Source organism: Epinephelus moara, chromosome 24 (assembly GCF_006386435.1).
Source record: "Epinephelus moara isolate mb chromosome 24, YSFRI_EMoa_1.0, whole genome shotgun sequence".
Classification (NCBI taxonomy): domain Eukaryota; kingdom Metazoa; phylum Chordata; class Actinopteri; order Perciformes; family Serranidae; genus Epinephelus; species Epinephelus moara.
In genome coordinates this window covers 44,018,706-44,034,310 of record NC_065529.1, presented here as the reverse complement: position 1 = coordinate 44,034,310, position 15,605 = coordinate 44,018,706, and the positions used below count along the sequence as shown (strand labels likewise).

The 15,605-nt window shown below is 37.4% G+C and overlaps 1 protein-coding gene across 1 annotated transcript; it reads right to left on the bottom strand.

Annotated features, from left to right (window-relative positions):
- Positions 1-3,000: 3,000 nt before the first annotated feature.
- LOC126386642 (deoxyribonuclease-1-like) lies at positions 3,001-15,159 on the bottom strand. The gene is made up of 10 exons (XM_050039111.1): positions 15,009-15,159; positions 9,947-10,032; positions 9,592-9,680; positions 9,033-9,119; positions 8,698-8,810; positions 8,361-8,473; positions 5,892-6,049; positions 4,910-5,006; positions 4,451-4,523; positions 3,001-3,485 (listed from the first exon to the last, which is right to left on the bottom strand). Exons 2-10 carry the CDS (start codon positions 10,025-10,027, stop codon positions 3,313-3,315), a joined length of 984 nt encoding a protein of 327 aa, XP_049895068.1. The 5' UTR covers positions 10,028-10,032; positions 15,009-15,159; the 3' UTR covers positions 3,001-3,312.
- Between the last annotated feature and the right edge of the window lie 446 nt (positions 15,160-15,605).

Below are 15,605 nucleotides of genomic sequence, written 5' to 3'. Positions count from 1 at the left end.
GTACAGTCATCCATATGACAAAATGATACATTGAGAGAGACAGAGAGATGTAGGCAAACAGTAATGACTATAGCTACAATAACATTAATTTTAGTAATGACATGATAATATTAATAAAAGTATTTTGGTAGTATATATTAATATATAATAGTATCGGAGCTATCTATGGTGTAAAATGTGTGTAGGTTGCCAATTTGTCCTGTAGGGGTCACTGTATTGTCATGGTGTCTGCTAATGTAGGTGGGAACCATTCATTCATTGAGAGAGACACATAGTTTTTTGAACTGCAGCGCCAGGCCACGTTAAGTGTGGTGTGTGCTGCTCTTTGTATTGGTGAAAGTTTGTGTATTTGAAAGGTATATGGACACAGATTCATGAATGATTCTTTAAGACTACAACATAAATGATGCATCAAAGAAGAAGGCGAGTGTGTCAATTAGTCAGTAGTCTGTCTATGCAGGCCTTCAGTGGTTTTAAGTTTAGGCTTAGCTGTAATAGATAGTATATGTATGTGACAATAATAATTATATGTGTATAATAATAGTAGAAGTATGACTAATAATAACAGCAGCAGTAGCAGACATCAGGCAGGACCACAGCAGCTGCACAACCAAAACCCATGATCCAGGCGCAGCCTATATGCGAGGGAACCTTTGAGACAGTGGAGCACAAAGGCTCCAGAGAAGAGGCCGAGTTAGCGACATGCAGAAACAGGACCTCATAGGAATGTTAAAAATGAAGAAGAACCAACTTTTCACAATCTGACAGCAAAAGAGAGAAGGAGAGAAGGGGCTCGGTGTATCATGGGAGGTCCCTTGGCAGACTAGGAACATATATCAGCCTAAGTAGGGGCCGGTCCGAGGAGAGCCTGAGCCGGCCCTAACTATAAGCTTTATCAAAGAGGAAAGTCTTAAGTTAAATCGTAAATGTGGAGACGGTGTCTGCCCCCTGGACCGTAACAGGAAGATGATTCCACAGAAGAGGAGCCTGATAGCTGAAGGCTCTCGTTTCTACTTTTGGAGACTTTAGGAACCACAAGTAACCCTGCATTCTCAGAGCGCAGTGTTCTGGTGGGATAGATGGGCACTAAGAGCTCTCTACAACATGACGGAGCCTGACCATTTAGAGCTTTGTAAGTTAGGAGTAGGATTTTAAATTCAGCTCTGGATTTTACAGGGAGCCAGTGCAGAGAAGCTAAGAGGCAGAGCAATGCCATCCAGAGAAACTATATCTTCAGATAGAGAGTTTCTGGGCTATTTGGGGCCAAGAACAATAACTTCAGCTTTGTCTGAATTTAACATAATGAAATTGGAGCTCATCCAGGTTTTTATGTCTTCAAGACATGCTTGAAGTTAACTGATCTGTTTCTTCTGGCTGTAGTGATAGATGTAATTGTGTATCATCTGCATAACAATGGAAGTTCACAGAGTGATTTCTAATGATGTTACCTAAGGGAAGCATATATAAAGTGAACAGAATTGGTCCGAGCACAGAACCTTGTGAAACTTTGTAACATTAGTATGCATAGATGAGTCATCATTAACATGAACAAACTGAACTTAATCTGATAAATATGATTTAAACTAGCTTTAGTGCAGAAGGATTATTTAACTCGTGCGTCTCTGTGCTACAGTATGATGCACTTTAAATCCTAAATCTTACTGAAAATCCTCAAATAGATTATTATCCTGGAGAAAGTCACACAGCTGGTTTGCAACTACTTTCTCAAGGATCTGTGAAAGAAAGGGAAGATTAGATATGTGTCTAAAGTTGGAGAACGGCTCTGGATCTGGATTTTTTTAGGTTTAATTACAGCTAATTTAAAGGACTGTGGTACATCGCCTGTTAATTAAGACTTATAACATCTTGTCAGAAGAATATGCATAGACTGAATCACCATAACCTCATGCTAACAACAACAATCACTTCCAGGAAGACAACTGTGATTTCATTTCAACTGAAGAGATATGTGAATCTGGCAAACTTGTTTATTTCTGGTGTCATTTTCAGCTGAAACTCCTGTATAGTTAAACACAGTTGTCCGAACTGTCTGACATTTCTGCTGTGCTTATTTTATGTATTGTGTTTCTTTGCTAGCATCTTTGATAAACCAAATCTACCAGCATGGAAGCCACAGCAAAATGTAGCATTTTTAAGCCACTTGAAATAATCCACCCCTAAAAAATATCAGTATCAGTTTAGGTGTGCGGTATATTTGAAATATTTTCTCCACTTTACCTTACACACTAATCAATCAAGGCAGAGGCAGACTAGCAGTTTCTGCCTCTGATATAATCAGTTTTTATCAGTGGAGTCTGTTGGCTTTAAGGAAACAGCCTTTAGTTTCCTGTCAGAAAGGGCTATGTGATGGCACCATAAAGCAGTGAAAATATATCAAATATAGCATCCATTTGAACCAATATTGATTCTTGTTGATCATTTTTGGGCCACAAAAAAGCAATACAGGCAGCGTTAGCACCATTTTGTTTTATGTATGTGAGTTGTGGGTTTTCGACCTGGTAGTTAGTGTAACCAAACATTGTGATTTGGTGAAAGTTTTATTCTTCAAGTACCTTGAAATCTGAAATCGAACAAAGGCTTTTTTACGAAAATAATTTTTGGCCAGTCTATACCCTTATGAATCCATTTTCCTTATTACCGTACTAATTAACTTTTACGATACCGTCTATGTAGCTCTTGTTTATAGCATCTCCTTGTTTTCTGGTTTCTGAAGCTTCGAAGGCAACCTTCAACCTTTATTAAAAAATAATTCCTCCTGTACTGCCTGTGCTGTGACACAAAATCAGTAAGCGATTATTCTCTTTAATCATCACAGGCAATTCTCCTCAAGATATTTGAATCAAATGATACCGGCTTTACCTTTCAAAAGAAGATGCCACTTAATGATTCAACATATTGTTTAAAAAGAGGGTGAATAAATGACACCCAACTAGGTCCAAACCTGTCAGGTCACAGTAGAATAGTAGAATTTGTCCAAACTTGTGCGATGCATGATCCAGTTATAATTTATTTCAGAAAGACAGACAACTTGATACTATGATTCAGTCAAAAGTCAAAACACTAACATGAAAAGAGTTCATCTCTGTCAGTTCATATTGGCGAGGGAGCAGCAATCCAGGATGAAGCCTGAGATATCAGTGGTGTGAACCCAGAACAATCGCAGTGTCAGGTGAATAGCTAGTGTCTGGTCTGACAGTCAAGTTGACCACTCAGAGAGGTTCTGTGTGTAATGGGTTAAGGTAGGATTTTAATGTTCTATTGGGAGTTTTGGACGGATCAGGCTTCCTGAGTTTAAACTTCATTTCTGCTGCTGTTCATGCTGGCCACTTTCATCCGAAGGATCTGGATCTCCAGGTTGAGCTTCTCCCTCTCCAGCATCAGGTTTCCTCTCTTCAGCTCCATCAGATCCTCATCCACAACCACGAGCCGCGACAGTAACGACTGAAGTGACTGCTCGGTCTGACCTGAAGAGAAAAACCACATAATCCACTTAGCACTGCGGCCACATCAGCACGTCTCATCTTTAAAGGAGTAGTTTGACATTTTTGGAAATTGTTTACTCTCTGATAGAGAAATATGAAGATCAGTATCACTCTCTTATCTATTGGTAAAATATAAGGCTGAGGACAGCAGCGAGTTAGCTTAGCATTAGGACTGGAACAGGGAAGCAGTTAGCCTGGCTCCGTCCAACAGAAACTAAATCCACCTACCAGCAATTTTTAAATTCATGAATTACCCTATCTTGTTTGTTTAAACTTCACAAAAAATAAATCAAAGTGTAAAAATGACCATTTTCATTTTCAAAGGCGTTATGTGCTGGACTGGCTCTTGGGCAGGAATGATTGTCAGGAAACCAGCTAAGGCTCCAGGAAGTTGTTAAATGGTGAATAGCCATTTTTACTTCTCAGCTCATCCACAGTGACAAAAAAGACTGGTACCAGAAACTCTGAATTTGAGTTAAAGGGGCAGAGCTTTGAGGCCTTAGCTTATAACTATGACTTCATATATCTTAGCTACAAAATCTTTATCCAATTATTATGATATCTTTATCTGGTAATTATGAAATATGCTTCTCATAAAGGTCAAACTGAACATCATGATGTCCAGTTGTCTCTGGAGAGATTAAGTTTGAAAATGCTTTTAAATATTTGTCTAAAACAGAAAAACAGTGGTTTTGTAGTTTCTTCAAAAAGTGTATTAGCCAGGAGGCTTAAATATAGACGGTGCAGGCAGTGAGGTTGCACTAGGGCTCGTGAGGTGGGGGCAATACTATAAATTAGCCAGATAGTATCGCTAATTTTTTTCACATAAGACAAAAAAACCCTCTATAATTTCACACAAACTAAAGATTAATTTTGTACTTATTTTTCACAATAATAGTAGTAGTAGTACATAATAATAAATATGCAAGAATAATTGTGCTGGTTACCATCCTCCTCATGTGTGTTATTTGTCATCTTCAGCTGGACCTCCACAGGATAATGGTCGCTCACTTTCAGAGCCTGAAAAATGAACAATTATTTATTGATTGACAATGTCAGTTTAGAGCTATTACATTATTTTGGGTGAATGTGAACCAAAGTTGTGTTAGCCAAATTTAAAGCAGGAGTAAGAGTTCCATTTTCCTGCTCCCCACAGGATCATTACATACAGTACATGTACACTGTGTAAAGGGTGGCCTAATATGTGTGCACCAAAATTTCCACTCACACAGAAGATGTTATCTTGTCTGATATGATGAGTAGAAAGAATGTGTTTGAATTCTGTGGTTTTATAACATGTTATGTGATGCCAAACTGAGTTCACACTTAAAGACTAAGACTCTAAACAACAGCACGAAAAATAATTTCAGCCTTTGTAAAAGTAAAGCAAGGAAACAACATCAGACCTGCTCCTCACTGAGTCCGTATGCCTTCTGGAAGTTGAAAGGTTTGGCTGAGTTTGGAACGACGGCCTGGAGCATGTCATCTCCGTAAACCACTATCCTGAACAGAGACATACAGCATACACTCATACTATGTAAATTGGTCTCTTGAGATGTTGAGATCCACTTCACTTTACTGTACTCTGCAGCAGTCATTATAAAAACAACAAAAAGTTCAGTGTATAAATACGTAAAATATAAAAAATGCAAACAACTGAGGCAAAGCCAAATGAACCTTGATTAAGCTGTTTCTCCTTATTTCAGGCAACTTAAAGGAATACATTGACGTTTTTGGGAAAACACTAATATTCTTGCTTAGTGAGATAAGAAGACTGATACCACTCTCAACCTTTCAAGTGGTATCCATCCTCTCATCTAACTCTCCACCAGAAAGCAAATAAGTGTACATCCCAAAATGTCCAACTATTGCCTTACTCCTTTATCTCAAAGTAAAAGCTCAAATTCTGCTGGTTGATTATCTGCAGTTTATTTGGGGAGTAGGTGGGTGTGCACCTGTCATTAGTTAAGAGATCTATCCCGTATTTAAGTAAAAACAGCAAATAAAAGCCTGTTTCTTAAAACAATAGAAGCATTTCAAGTATTTCAAGCAAAAATGTACTTATTTATCAAAGTATTAATCGTGAAAGGCTTCTTAGAAAGCAGGATACATCAGCCAAATGATTTTTTTTATAAGCTAGCAACCAAAAAGCTTGCTTAAGATGGCCTATGAGTATTATTAAATTATTTAAGAAATCATAATACAACCATTCATCGCAATTAATGAAACCCTTATAAAATATGCCTTATAAAGTGGTACCCAGCATTTGTGTTGTAGCTGGTACAGTTAAAACAAATGAAGTACTTTTATATGGACATTTTCAAACATGCAGTTTATTGTATTTTATTTCCACTGGAGTTTGTGCATGTTACCTGTTGCATGTGTTACCTGTCGTATGTGTGGTTGTTTCGGGTGCTTGCAGTGGTGTCAACATCATCTCCAATCAACCAGTGGAAGTTTGTGTCACTGCGGATACGGATGCCCTTCATCTCCTTCTTGGAGACGTACAAGCCATCTGCATTGAAGTCACCCAGGATCATCACGTTCTGCAGCACAGAGGTGGAAGACCATCAACACAGGTGTCATCAGCAGCCCAGTGTGTCCACTTAAATCTGTGTCCCAAACAGGTAAACTGGGCCATGCTCTTTTCATCTGACACATACAAACACTGTCATTTTCCAGAATTTCTCTGAATGTTGGATTGTTCTTTTGATTACTTTTTTCAACCATACCGCCATTACTTTTAACTAATTCAGCCATTTATCCACTTGGTCTTTTGTATTAAGTAACGTTAACTTAACTTACCTACGTTAACTGACAGTATATCCCCTACTATCAGCTAACGACTTCAACTATATATCCGTTACTTTTAGCTAACGAGTTTGACTGCGTATGAATTACTTTTAGTTAACGACTTCGACTGTATATCCCTTACTTTTCGCTAACGACGTCAACGGTGTATCCGTTACTTTTAGCTAACGACGTTAACTGTGTAACGTTATCAGTGATTTTTAGCTGGCAACGTCAACTGTGTATCCGTTAAGTTTGGCTAACGAGGCCAACTGTGTATCCGTTACTTTTAGCTAACGAAATCAACTGTATCAGTTACTTTTAGCTAACGACGTCAACTGTTTATCAGTTACTTTTAGCTAACGACGTCAACTGTATTCGTTAACGTACTTTTAGCTAACGATGTCAACTGTGTATCCCTTACTTTTAGCTAACGATGTCAACTCTGTAAGTTATTTGTTACCTTTAGCTAACGACCTCAACTGTTTATCCATTACCTGTAGTTTACGACTTCAGCTGTTTAGCTATTAACGTTACTTTTAGCGAACTAGCTAACGACGTTAACTGTGTATCCATTACTTTTAGCTAACGACATCAACTGTGTATCTGTTACTTTTAGCTAACGACTTTAACGGTGTATCCGTTACTTTTAACTAACGACGTCAACTGTGTAACGTTATCCATTACTTTTAGCTAACGACGTCAACTGTGTATTTGTTACTTTTAGCTAACAACTTTAACTGTGTATCCGTTACTTTTAGCTAACGACGTCAGCTGTGTATCCATTACTTTTAGCTAACGATGTCAACTGTGTATCCCTTACTTTTAGCTAACGACGTCAACTGTGTATCCCTTACTTTTAGCTAACTATGTCAACTGTGTAAGTTATCTGTTATCTTCAGCTAACGACCTCAACTGTTTATCCATTACCTGTAGTTAACAACTTCAGCTGTTTATTTCAACTATAATCCATCACTTTTAGCTAACGACTTCAAAAGTTTATCCATTACCTTTAGCCAAGTATTTTAACTATTAAGTCATCACTTTTAGTTCACAATTTCAGTATGCATTAGGGCTACTTTTAGCTAACAATTTAAATCGTTAATAATTAATACAATACTTACAGCTAACTTTCTTTTGTGCCTTACTTTTACCTAATGATTTCAACTGTTACTTTTTTACTACAAACTTTTTAACTATTTATCCATTACTTTTCACTCACAATTTAGTGTATGTCCAATACACTTAGCTAAGTATTTCAGCTATTATTTATAACTTTTAGCTAACTATTTAGCCATCACTTTAGCTCACAAGTTCAACTGTTATTACTTTTAGCTAACTTTCTCAGCCATTTTCCATAACATGTAGCTAACAATTTCAACTGATTATCCATTAGACCTAATTTTAGCTAACAATTTGTTTATGTATTGCTTTTAACTAACTATTTTAAATGTTTATCCATTTACCTTACTTTTATCAAGCAATTTCAACTGTTAATCTGTTGACGTTACCTTTATCAAGCAGTTTTAACTGTTTATCCAATACTTTTAGCTAACTATTTAAACGCTAACTATTTCAACTAAATCCATTACTTTGAGCTCATGGTTTCACCTGTTTATCCACTACTTTTATCTATTTCTACTGTTTATCGATACTTTTAACTTACTATTTCAACTGTTTATCCATTAGCCTACTTTAACTAACAAATTCTGTTTATCCATCCATAACTACTTCAGGTATTCAGGCTATCCATTACTTTTAGTGAACTATTGTAAGTGTTTATCCATGACGTTAACAGAAACATTTAAATAATTCATCCATTACTTTTAGAGAACAGTTTTAACTGTTTATACATTACTATTTGAATGATGTTACAGTAGCCTATATATTCTAAATCAAATTGTATGGTTTTTTTTTCTTTTCTTTTTTTGTGGTTTAGTTACTCCATCCATTGGGATACAGGCACCCCTATTTGGGCATGACTGTACTAAATCAGTGTAATATTGTTAACACAGTACCTGTAATTGCATTACAATAGTCAGCATACTAATTTTGTCATGTCCTTACATCAGTCCTCCACTTCTTCTTGATGTGCTGGAAGACATCGTAGAGCTCATCCAGCTCCTTTTCCGAGTCATCTGGTTTGGTGTGAACTGGGATCATCACCAGGTCCTTCAGTACTGTGGTGGGCACACACACACACACACACACACACAGTCATTGCCTCCTGTAAACATTGCTATTACATTTATTACGCCCAGAGTTAAACCTAAGCCTAAGCCCATAATCTAAAGAGGTGAAAAGTGTTGTTGCATATCCTTAAGTTTTTATGTTTTTGAAGATATTGTCTCTTCTTTAAAAACACTCCTAGTGCTCCTCTGTGTGCAAGACAGACGTCCTCTACCTGTATTGAGGCATCTGAATCGCAGGATGTAGGGATCTCTAGCAAAAACATCTCCTCCCTCAGTCACCTGGTCATCAAACTGATAGGAGCCTACCAGGTCAACCAAGTCATCCCTACACACACACACACACACACACACACACACACGTGAATCAAAGCATTATTAATATGTAGCTTCAAATGATTAGCTCAGTAGTTCTCTGGCGATCAGAGATGTCTGAGAGTCTGGTTCTTTCAAAAACTGATTGACAAGACCTATAGCTCCTCTTATAACTCATTACAGTTTTTCATTTTTATGGGGAATCAACAAGAATCTGGTGCAGGTGAAAACTCACCTGTACAGGAACATGAACTGCTCCTTGTAGCGCGTTCGACCCAGACGACTGCTGATCTTCAGGGTGTAGTGATGTTTACGGTTGGCTCTAGACAGACAGATATAATGTAAATGTTCATTGAATTTCCACTTACAGAGCTTCAAAGTCAGATCAAACATATTTCAACACTGTGTGTAATCTCTATCTGCTGGTGCCATAACATATATGTTGAAAGAAATTCAAATTCAAAACTAACATACCATTTTTAACATACATATTTATTTTGCATTGATGACTCCCCTTGACTGTTAATTTTTCCTCTTGTCTCAACAACTATTGGATAAACTGCCATTAAATTTAACTGGGTCAATTATGGTGACCCATTTACTTAAAATCTAATGTCATCAGGTAAAGAATTTAATGTGTCCAATCCTTTGATTTATGTTCAAATAAATCCCATCAGCCTCAGCTGTAGATGGTGAGCATGGTTAGGCATTGCCATTGTGAGCTTAACGTGCTAATAATAAAAAAAAATTTTAAAAAGAAGAAAAAAAAAACAAGCGCTAAAGCCTGCACTCACTTGTTGAGTGCATCTAGGAAGGTTTTTACAGACTCTCCACTGATGTCCACCACCTCCAGGATCACAGTGATGTCATATCTAGACACGACCTGGGGGAGAGAGGGAAAGAGGGAGGAAGTTTTGTCTTTAAACTCTTGGTTTCTGCCTTAGTAAGTATAAGTAAGAAGTCTAGGTCCTGATCAGTTAACACATCCCACTGTACATTTCTCAAAGCTAATGTTAATGGGCAGATTTGTGATGCATTTCTGATACATTCACTCATTTCATTTAATTAATAACTCAACTTTGGTTTTCCATAATTAATCATTTCTAAATGGCTTCAGCAACACTGTGTGTGCTTTCACATCATTGTTACCTTAACCAGGATACTGAGGACATCTGGGTCTGACACTTTGCTTATTCCAAACTTCTGGATGTTAAAAGATGCTATTTTCATGGTGGCTGGAGAGAGAACAAAAAAGACAAATAGAAAGAGAAGGGAAACATTATTGGCATGTTAAGAAGTCTATTTATGGCGCAACAAGTACAGGCATGCGTGGTATTACTGTATCTGCACCAAGCTATTGTGTGTGTGTGTGTGTGTGTGTGTGTGTGTGTGTGTGTGCGTGTGTGCGTGCGTGCGTGTGTGCGTGCGTGTAGACAGCTATGTGTTAACAGCAGACATGTCTCATAAAGTCAGACATCCCTTTTGCTTGCCTGAGGCCTGTGTAACAGGCTACAAAATACACACACATAAACACATAAAAATGTATTTTGTGGTTTCGGTCACACACTATAAAGATAAAATACCCGGCGATATGTGTTATTGACTCTGACTTTATACAGCAGGTCAAAGTATTATTTATTTAGTTTATTAAGGTGTGTGTTATGCCTTCATTTCTTTAGAGAAGTAAAATAAATTAACATGGGGAAAAAAACACTATGTCAGTGCTAGTCAAGTAAAAATATAAAATTTGAAGATTTTCAAAAAAGTTTAATTAAAAACAGATTCAGGTTATTTCTTTCATTTATGCATTTTCTCTCAATAATTATCTAAACAGCCAAATTATCATAGAGAAAAAAACCCAGGAATATCTGAGGGTAAAAGTACAGGATGATGAAAATGAATATGAACAGCAAAAAACGTTTAACAAAACATGAAAAATTATTAATGAAAATAATAATGATAATAAATAATGATATATTTTTAAAATATATCATTTAAAATTTAAATGCCGATAGATGACATCATGATAGCTACATTCATTATTTTTACAGTCTATGGAAAGTGCGTGTTTGGTTTATACGTTTTAATGAATTCTTTGTGAGAGGGTGGAAAACATTAAACGTTTAATTTATAAAAAAAACCAACAACCTTGGGCTGAGTTTTATTAGCTCATTGCCAAAGAAAAAACAGTAAGTGAAATGTATACAGGTGCTTTGACACATTGTTTATTGTTGAAATGGTCTTCAGCACCACAGACAGCGCACAAACACTCCACATAGTCATTCTTATAGTTTAGCGTCTTTATGCACACTCTAATAATGTCATTCCTGCCAGATAGGTCCCCCTCACTCCCTTTTTTTGTGTGTTCCTGCCGCGATGAAAAGTCCATGTCAACAGCATATAAAACAACTTTAGTGCTACAACATAAACATCTGATGACAGCTACAGGATAGACAGACAGATTGGTGCTGAAAGCTAAATTCATACAGTGCGTGTCCTGTGTTTATGTAAAGCAGGTGGCTCCAAACTGACAGATGGGTGGGGGTCGGCTGACAAGGGGGTTTGTGAACATGCAACATAAAGACACGGTGACTAAACCTGTTAGAACAAGTCCTGAGTGTCTCCTATCCCATTATTTATCTTTCAGCTGTAATGGAAAGTCTCTGCTGCAGAAAAAGCAAACAGATACAGTACAAATATAAGACCAGTCAGTCAATAAACATGCCTGTAAAGACCGTAAAGAATGTGCCGTCTCAAAGTCAAACACCTCCTGTACTGGATATTATTTCTTATCATGCTGCAGTTCTCTGGAGCAGCTAGTGACTCAATTTAAAGTTAAATAATGAAAGAAATGACGAGCTTCTAAAATTTGATGCGTTGTTATAAATTAAACATTCTGACACTACATAAATTATTTTAATGACCCCACATTCACCAGCTAGAACTTTAAAATGCTGCTTATAGATTGACATATCTTTAATAATATTACAATAATTTAATTTACAGAATAAAATAACACTGTACAAGAGGCCATTCTGCAAAGGACAGCTTTTGGTACTTAATGTACATATTGCTGCTGATAACACGTCTTGAACATAAAAAAATTGTGCTCATTGAAATCGGGCACTATTTTTTAAATTTTGTAACGCTCGTGCAGCCTGTTGCAGTCGCTCCAGCTCATTTTCTGATTACTTCCAACCTTTAGCTTATATTAGGACTTATATACTTTTAGTGGAGTATTAATGAAGTATTTTTACACTCTGGTTTTGCTACTTTTACTTGAGTTATTACGTTTATGTATGTCACAACCAGTGATAATCCACACAATGTCCAACTGAAAACAGTGCATTTGTAATTATTCATATTTAGGAGAAAAAAATAGTGTTTTGAATATTCTGAGAAATACAATATTTGTTTATTTACAATAATAATATTTTGAGACAAGAGCTGTAATTATGAGAATTGAGTCATAATTTTGAGAAAAGTTGTCTGTTTCCACGTTAAATCTAATACAGTGGAGGAAAATAAGATCATGGGGAACAAGGAAGTGACTGAAATACAATGTTTTTAGCTTCCTACGACAAAACTACAGTATGTGTTGCTGTATCCTAACATTATATCCCGTTTCCACCCAAATTAGCACATGTACGCAGGTTTTTAAAACACTAGTAAACCCGTTAAAAATAGGCTATAGACTACATTTCCATCGCCTGTAGACAGGAGTTTTGTACATGCCTCTGCAGCAGATGAATTTTTATGCCTTTTGGTGTGTGTCAGTGGGTTTTTTCAGTGGGTTCAGTGTCGTGGACAGGCTGGAAAACAGTAGAAAGCAGCGTGGAGGCCCTTGAAAAACTTTAAGGTGGTTACTTAATTTCTCTTGCTGATTCAGTCTCTCTGTCAAACTTGGTGCACACTACTTTGGAATTATGTTTGAGCGCTGCTTGAGCAAAGGTGGACAATATTTTGTGGTGGCGCATCATTGCATCTCGCTGGTAAATTTTAAAAACATGTTCACACAGGTGTTGTGTTTCCATCAATGCCGATAAAAGCTGGAGCTGATAAATACCTTTGACTACTGCAGAATCATTTGCCCTGAGTGTGAATGCTGATTGTAGCCTTTCCCTCTTCATTAAAAAGCCAGATGCTAGTGGGTGTTGGCTGGTTTCTCATGCAGTGGAGTAGGGGCTTTAGTGAGTACCTTGTCTTCTTTTTTCAAAAGTAACCCAAGTATTTTGATTAATTTGTACTTTGATTGAACAGAGGTCTGACTGTAGCTATAGTCTGAGATCTCAAGACTGTTTTGTTGTCTATTCCTAGTGCTTGGACTGAGCTGGGAAAGAAAGCTATATGAATTAGTCTCTTTGCCTGATTTTAAAGCTCTCATAAGTACGTGGTTGAATGAGTCAGTTGGGTCTTGTCATTGTGCGTAGGTGTTCTACATGTTTCTGTTTATCTTTTCTGTTTTTTGTTGTGGGGTTGTTTTGCTGTAACTAACTGTGTGCTGCTGTCTTGGCCAGGTCTCTCTTGTAAAAGAGATTGTTGATCTCAACGGGACTTACCAGGTTAAATATGGGTTGAATTAAGTAAATAAATAAATAAAACATGTTCTTCAATAACATCTCTTTCTGGGTTAAGACAGCTTTACCCAAAGCCTCTTTCATTACCTTAATGTGTCCCCACACGTTTGGTAGCATATTACAGCTGAGTAATACATTACACCATAATTACTTAGTAAATTCAGCAGAGTTTCCCAGTACTTCCCTTTTCTTCTAAAATCTCCAGTTGTTCCTCAAAATTTTCTTCCACTGAAACTACGTTTAGGTAACAGTGAGAACCGGTAAATATTTTACTGGTACCCGATTCATAGGGTGAAATTACACTGTAAATCACAGGCTGCGTTATTCTTTATTATGACTACAGAAGATTATAAAGACGTGCAGTAATAAGCTGACTAGATTTATGATAACCTTGTGCAGGGCATCTGTGCAGCTACTACGTGTAAGGCATGTGTGCAATTATTTTGTATAGGACTTTTGTGCAATTACTTTAAGCAGAGCATCTGTGCAACACTTGGGTGTGCGACATCGTGCAGTTCTCTTGGGGTGGATGGATCTGGGGTTGATGCTGTATGTTCATTGTAGTTTGATTGTACACGTGTGGCTGTGTCCCCCATGTTTTCTTAAACGTCTAAGACAAATCACATTTCTTCAGATCTACTAAGAATTTGGAAAATAAACAGAAGCCTGATAAAATAAGAGAAACATCTACAGAGCAGCATTGACGTACAGAAGAGTAAATTTCATCATTTAGGTCATTATCAAATATGATCTGGTTCCAGCCTCCTTTAATTTGCTGGTTTTGACCAGTTGGTCGGACACAACAAGCAACTTAAAGACGCCACTTTGGGCTCTGGGTAACTAGAGATTTTAAAGGTTTTCGATTGTTGTTTCCAGTATGTGGTTGTTCACACAGAGAAACATGAGGATAATTGTTATGTTAACTGCCCACTGTGGTTTGACAGGTGATTCGTAAAACAACTAAACACCTTAAAGCAGTGTGTTTACATGTGTTGGGGAGGTTGTCCAACCAGTCTGTATTTGTGGTGCTATTCAGCCAAGTGATAGTAGATACCACAGCTGATAACACACACAAAGTAGACACGGGATTCCTTAGAATACACAATGACTGTGCTGTAAACACTGGGATCAGATATCAGTGTTTGCCCTGACAAGTTTTACCTCTTGGGAAACCTTAAGACGGTGGCAGCAGTTCGTCTCTACCTGCTAGTGACGTCCTGGCTGCTCTCACTATACACGGAAAAAATATCAACAAATAAAGTAGTGTGTGACGTCTGAACAGACTCCGACAGAGAGCCTTTTTCACGAGTGCGAACTTTTCATATATAAGTTTTACCACTAATGGTTGTTTATTTTTACCTGAGTCAAACTTTACTTTCACATTGTCAATTTTTCTTTTTCTGTTTTAGTATTTTAAATTAATAATTGAAGACTTTGTCCAACAGAAACCTTACAAAGTGTAGAGAAAACAAGTACCTTACATCTGAACTTTAATGACTGCTGAGTTTTTCCACCTGTTGTTTTAGGGCCTACAGATGTTTTTCATTGTCTAAAGACACCCAGAGCCTCTCAGGTATTCAGCTCAGCGTGAGGAAAAGCAAAACAGAAAAGCAATAAGACAAGTTGTTTCTCACCTGAAGGGCGAAGCGAATCTGCTGCGGCTGTCAGGACCTTTAGATCAGGTTGCTTTATTCCCAGTAAGGATTAAACTAAAGTGAAGAAAGACGAGGGGAACCTTGTGGACTTCACAATAAAAACTCCTGAGTCTGTAGTCACTGCCAGGGGCAAAGCATAGTATAGTGGGACCACAGACAATGTGATTGGTCAGAAGCCAGCCAATAGCAGGGGCTGGACTAATACAGAGAAGGAGGACAAACAAACAAGTATCCTGCCCTTTATAATGTTTTCCTGTTATTTCTTTTTAAGTATGTTTGTGAGAATTTCATCTGGTCTTTATGTTCTGAAAACAAAATGAGATCATTAACAGCAGCATTAGTATGTGTTCATGTGTGTGAGAGAAGATGTTTGTCTGATCTTTGTTGCTCAACAGCAACTACACAGAGATCAGACGATATAAACCCACAGTGCAGAGACACATGACATACCCACAGGAAATGTTTTACCCTCCCTTAAACACCCAAACACATTAGGCCTGTTTGACATTGAATTTGCTTTTCCTGTAATAGAAAGCTGCAGTTCAGTTGAACAATTTACAGCAGCCTTCCCAGTTT

Bases quoted from the DNA above. Each gene is read 5' to 3' on its own strand.
- LOC126386642 (XM_050039111.1), bottom strand. From the start codon at position 10,027: ATGAAAATAGCATCTTTTAACATCCAGAAGTTTGGAATAAGCAAAGTG. The intron at 9,681-9,946 runs GTAACAATGATG...TCTCTCCCCCAG, and splicing joins TCCTCAGTATCCTGGTTAAG to GTCGTGTCTAGATATGACAT. The intron at 8,811-9,032 runs GTGAGTTTTCAC...GTGTGTGTGTAG, and splicing joins CAGTTCATGTTCCTGTACAG to GGATGACTTGGTTGACCTGG.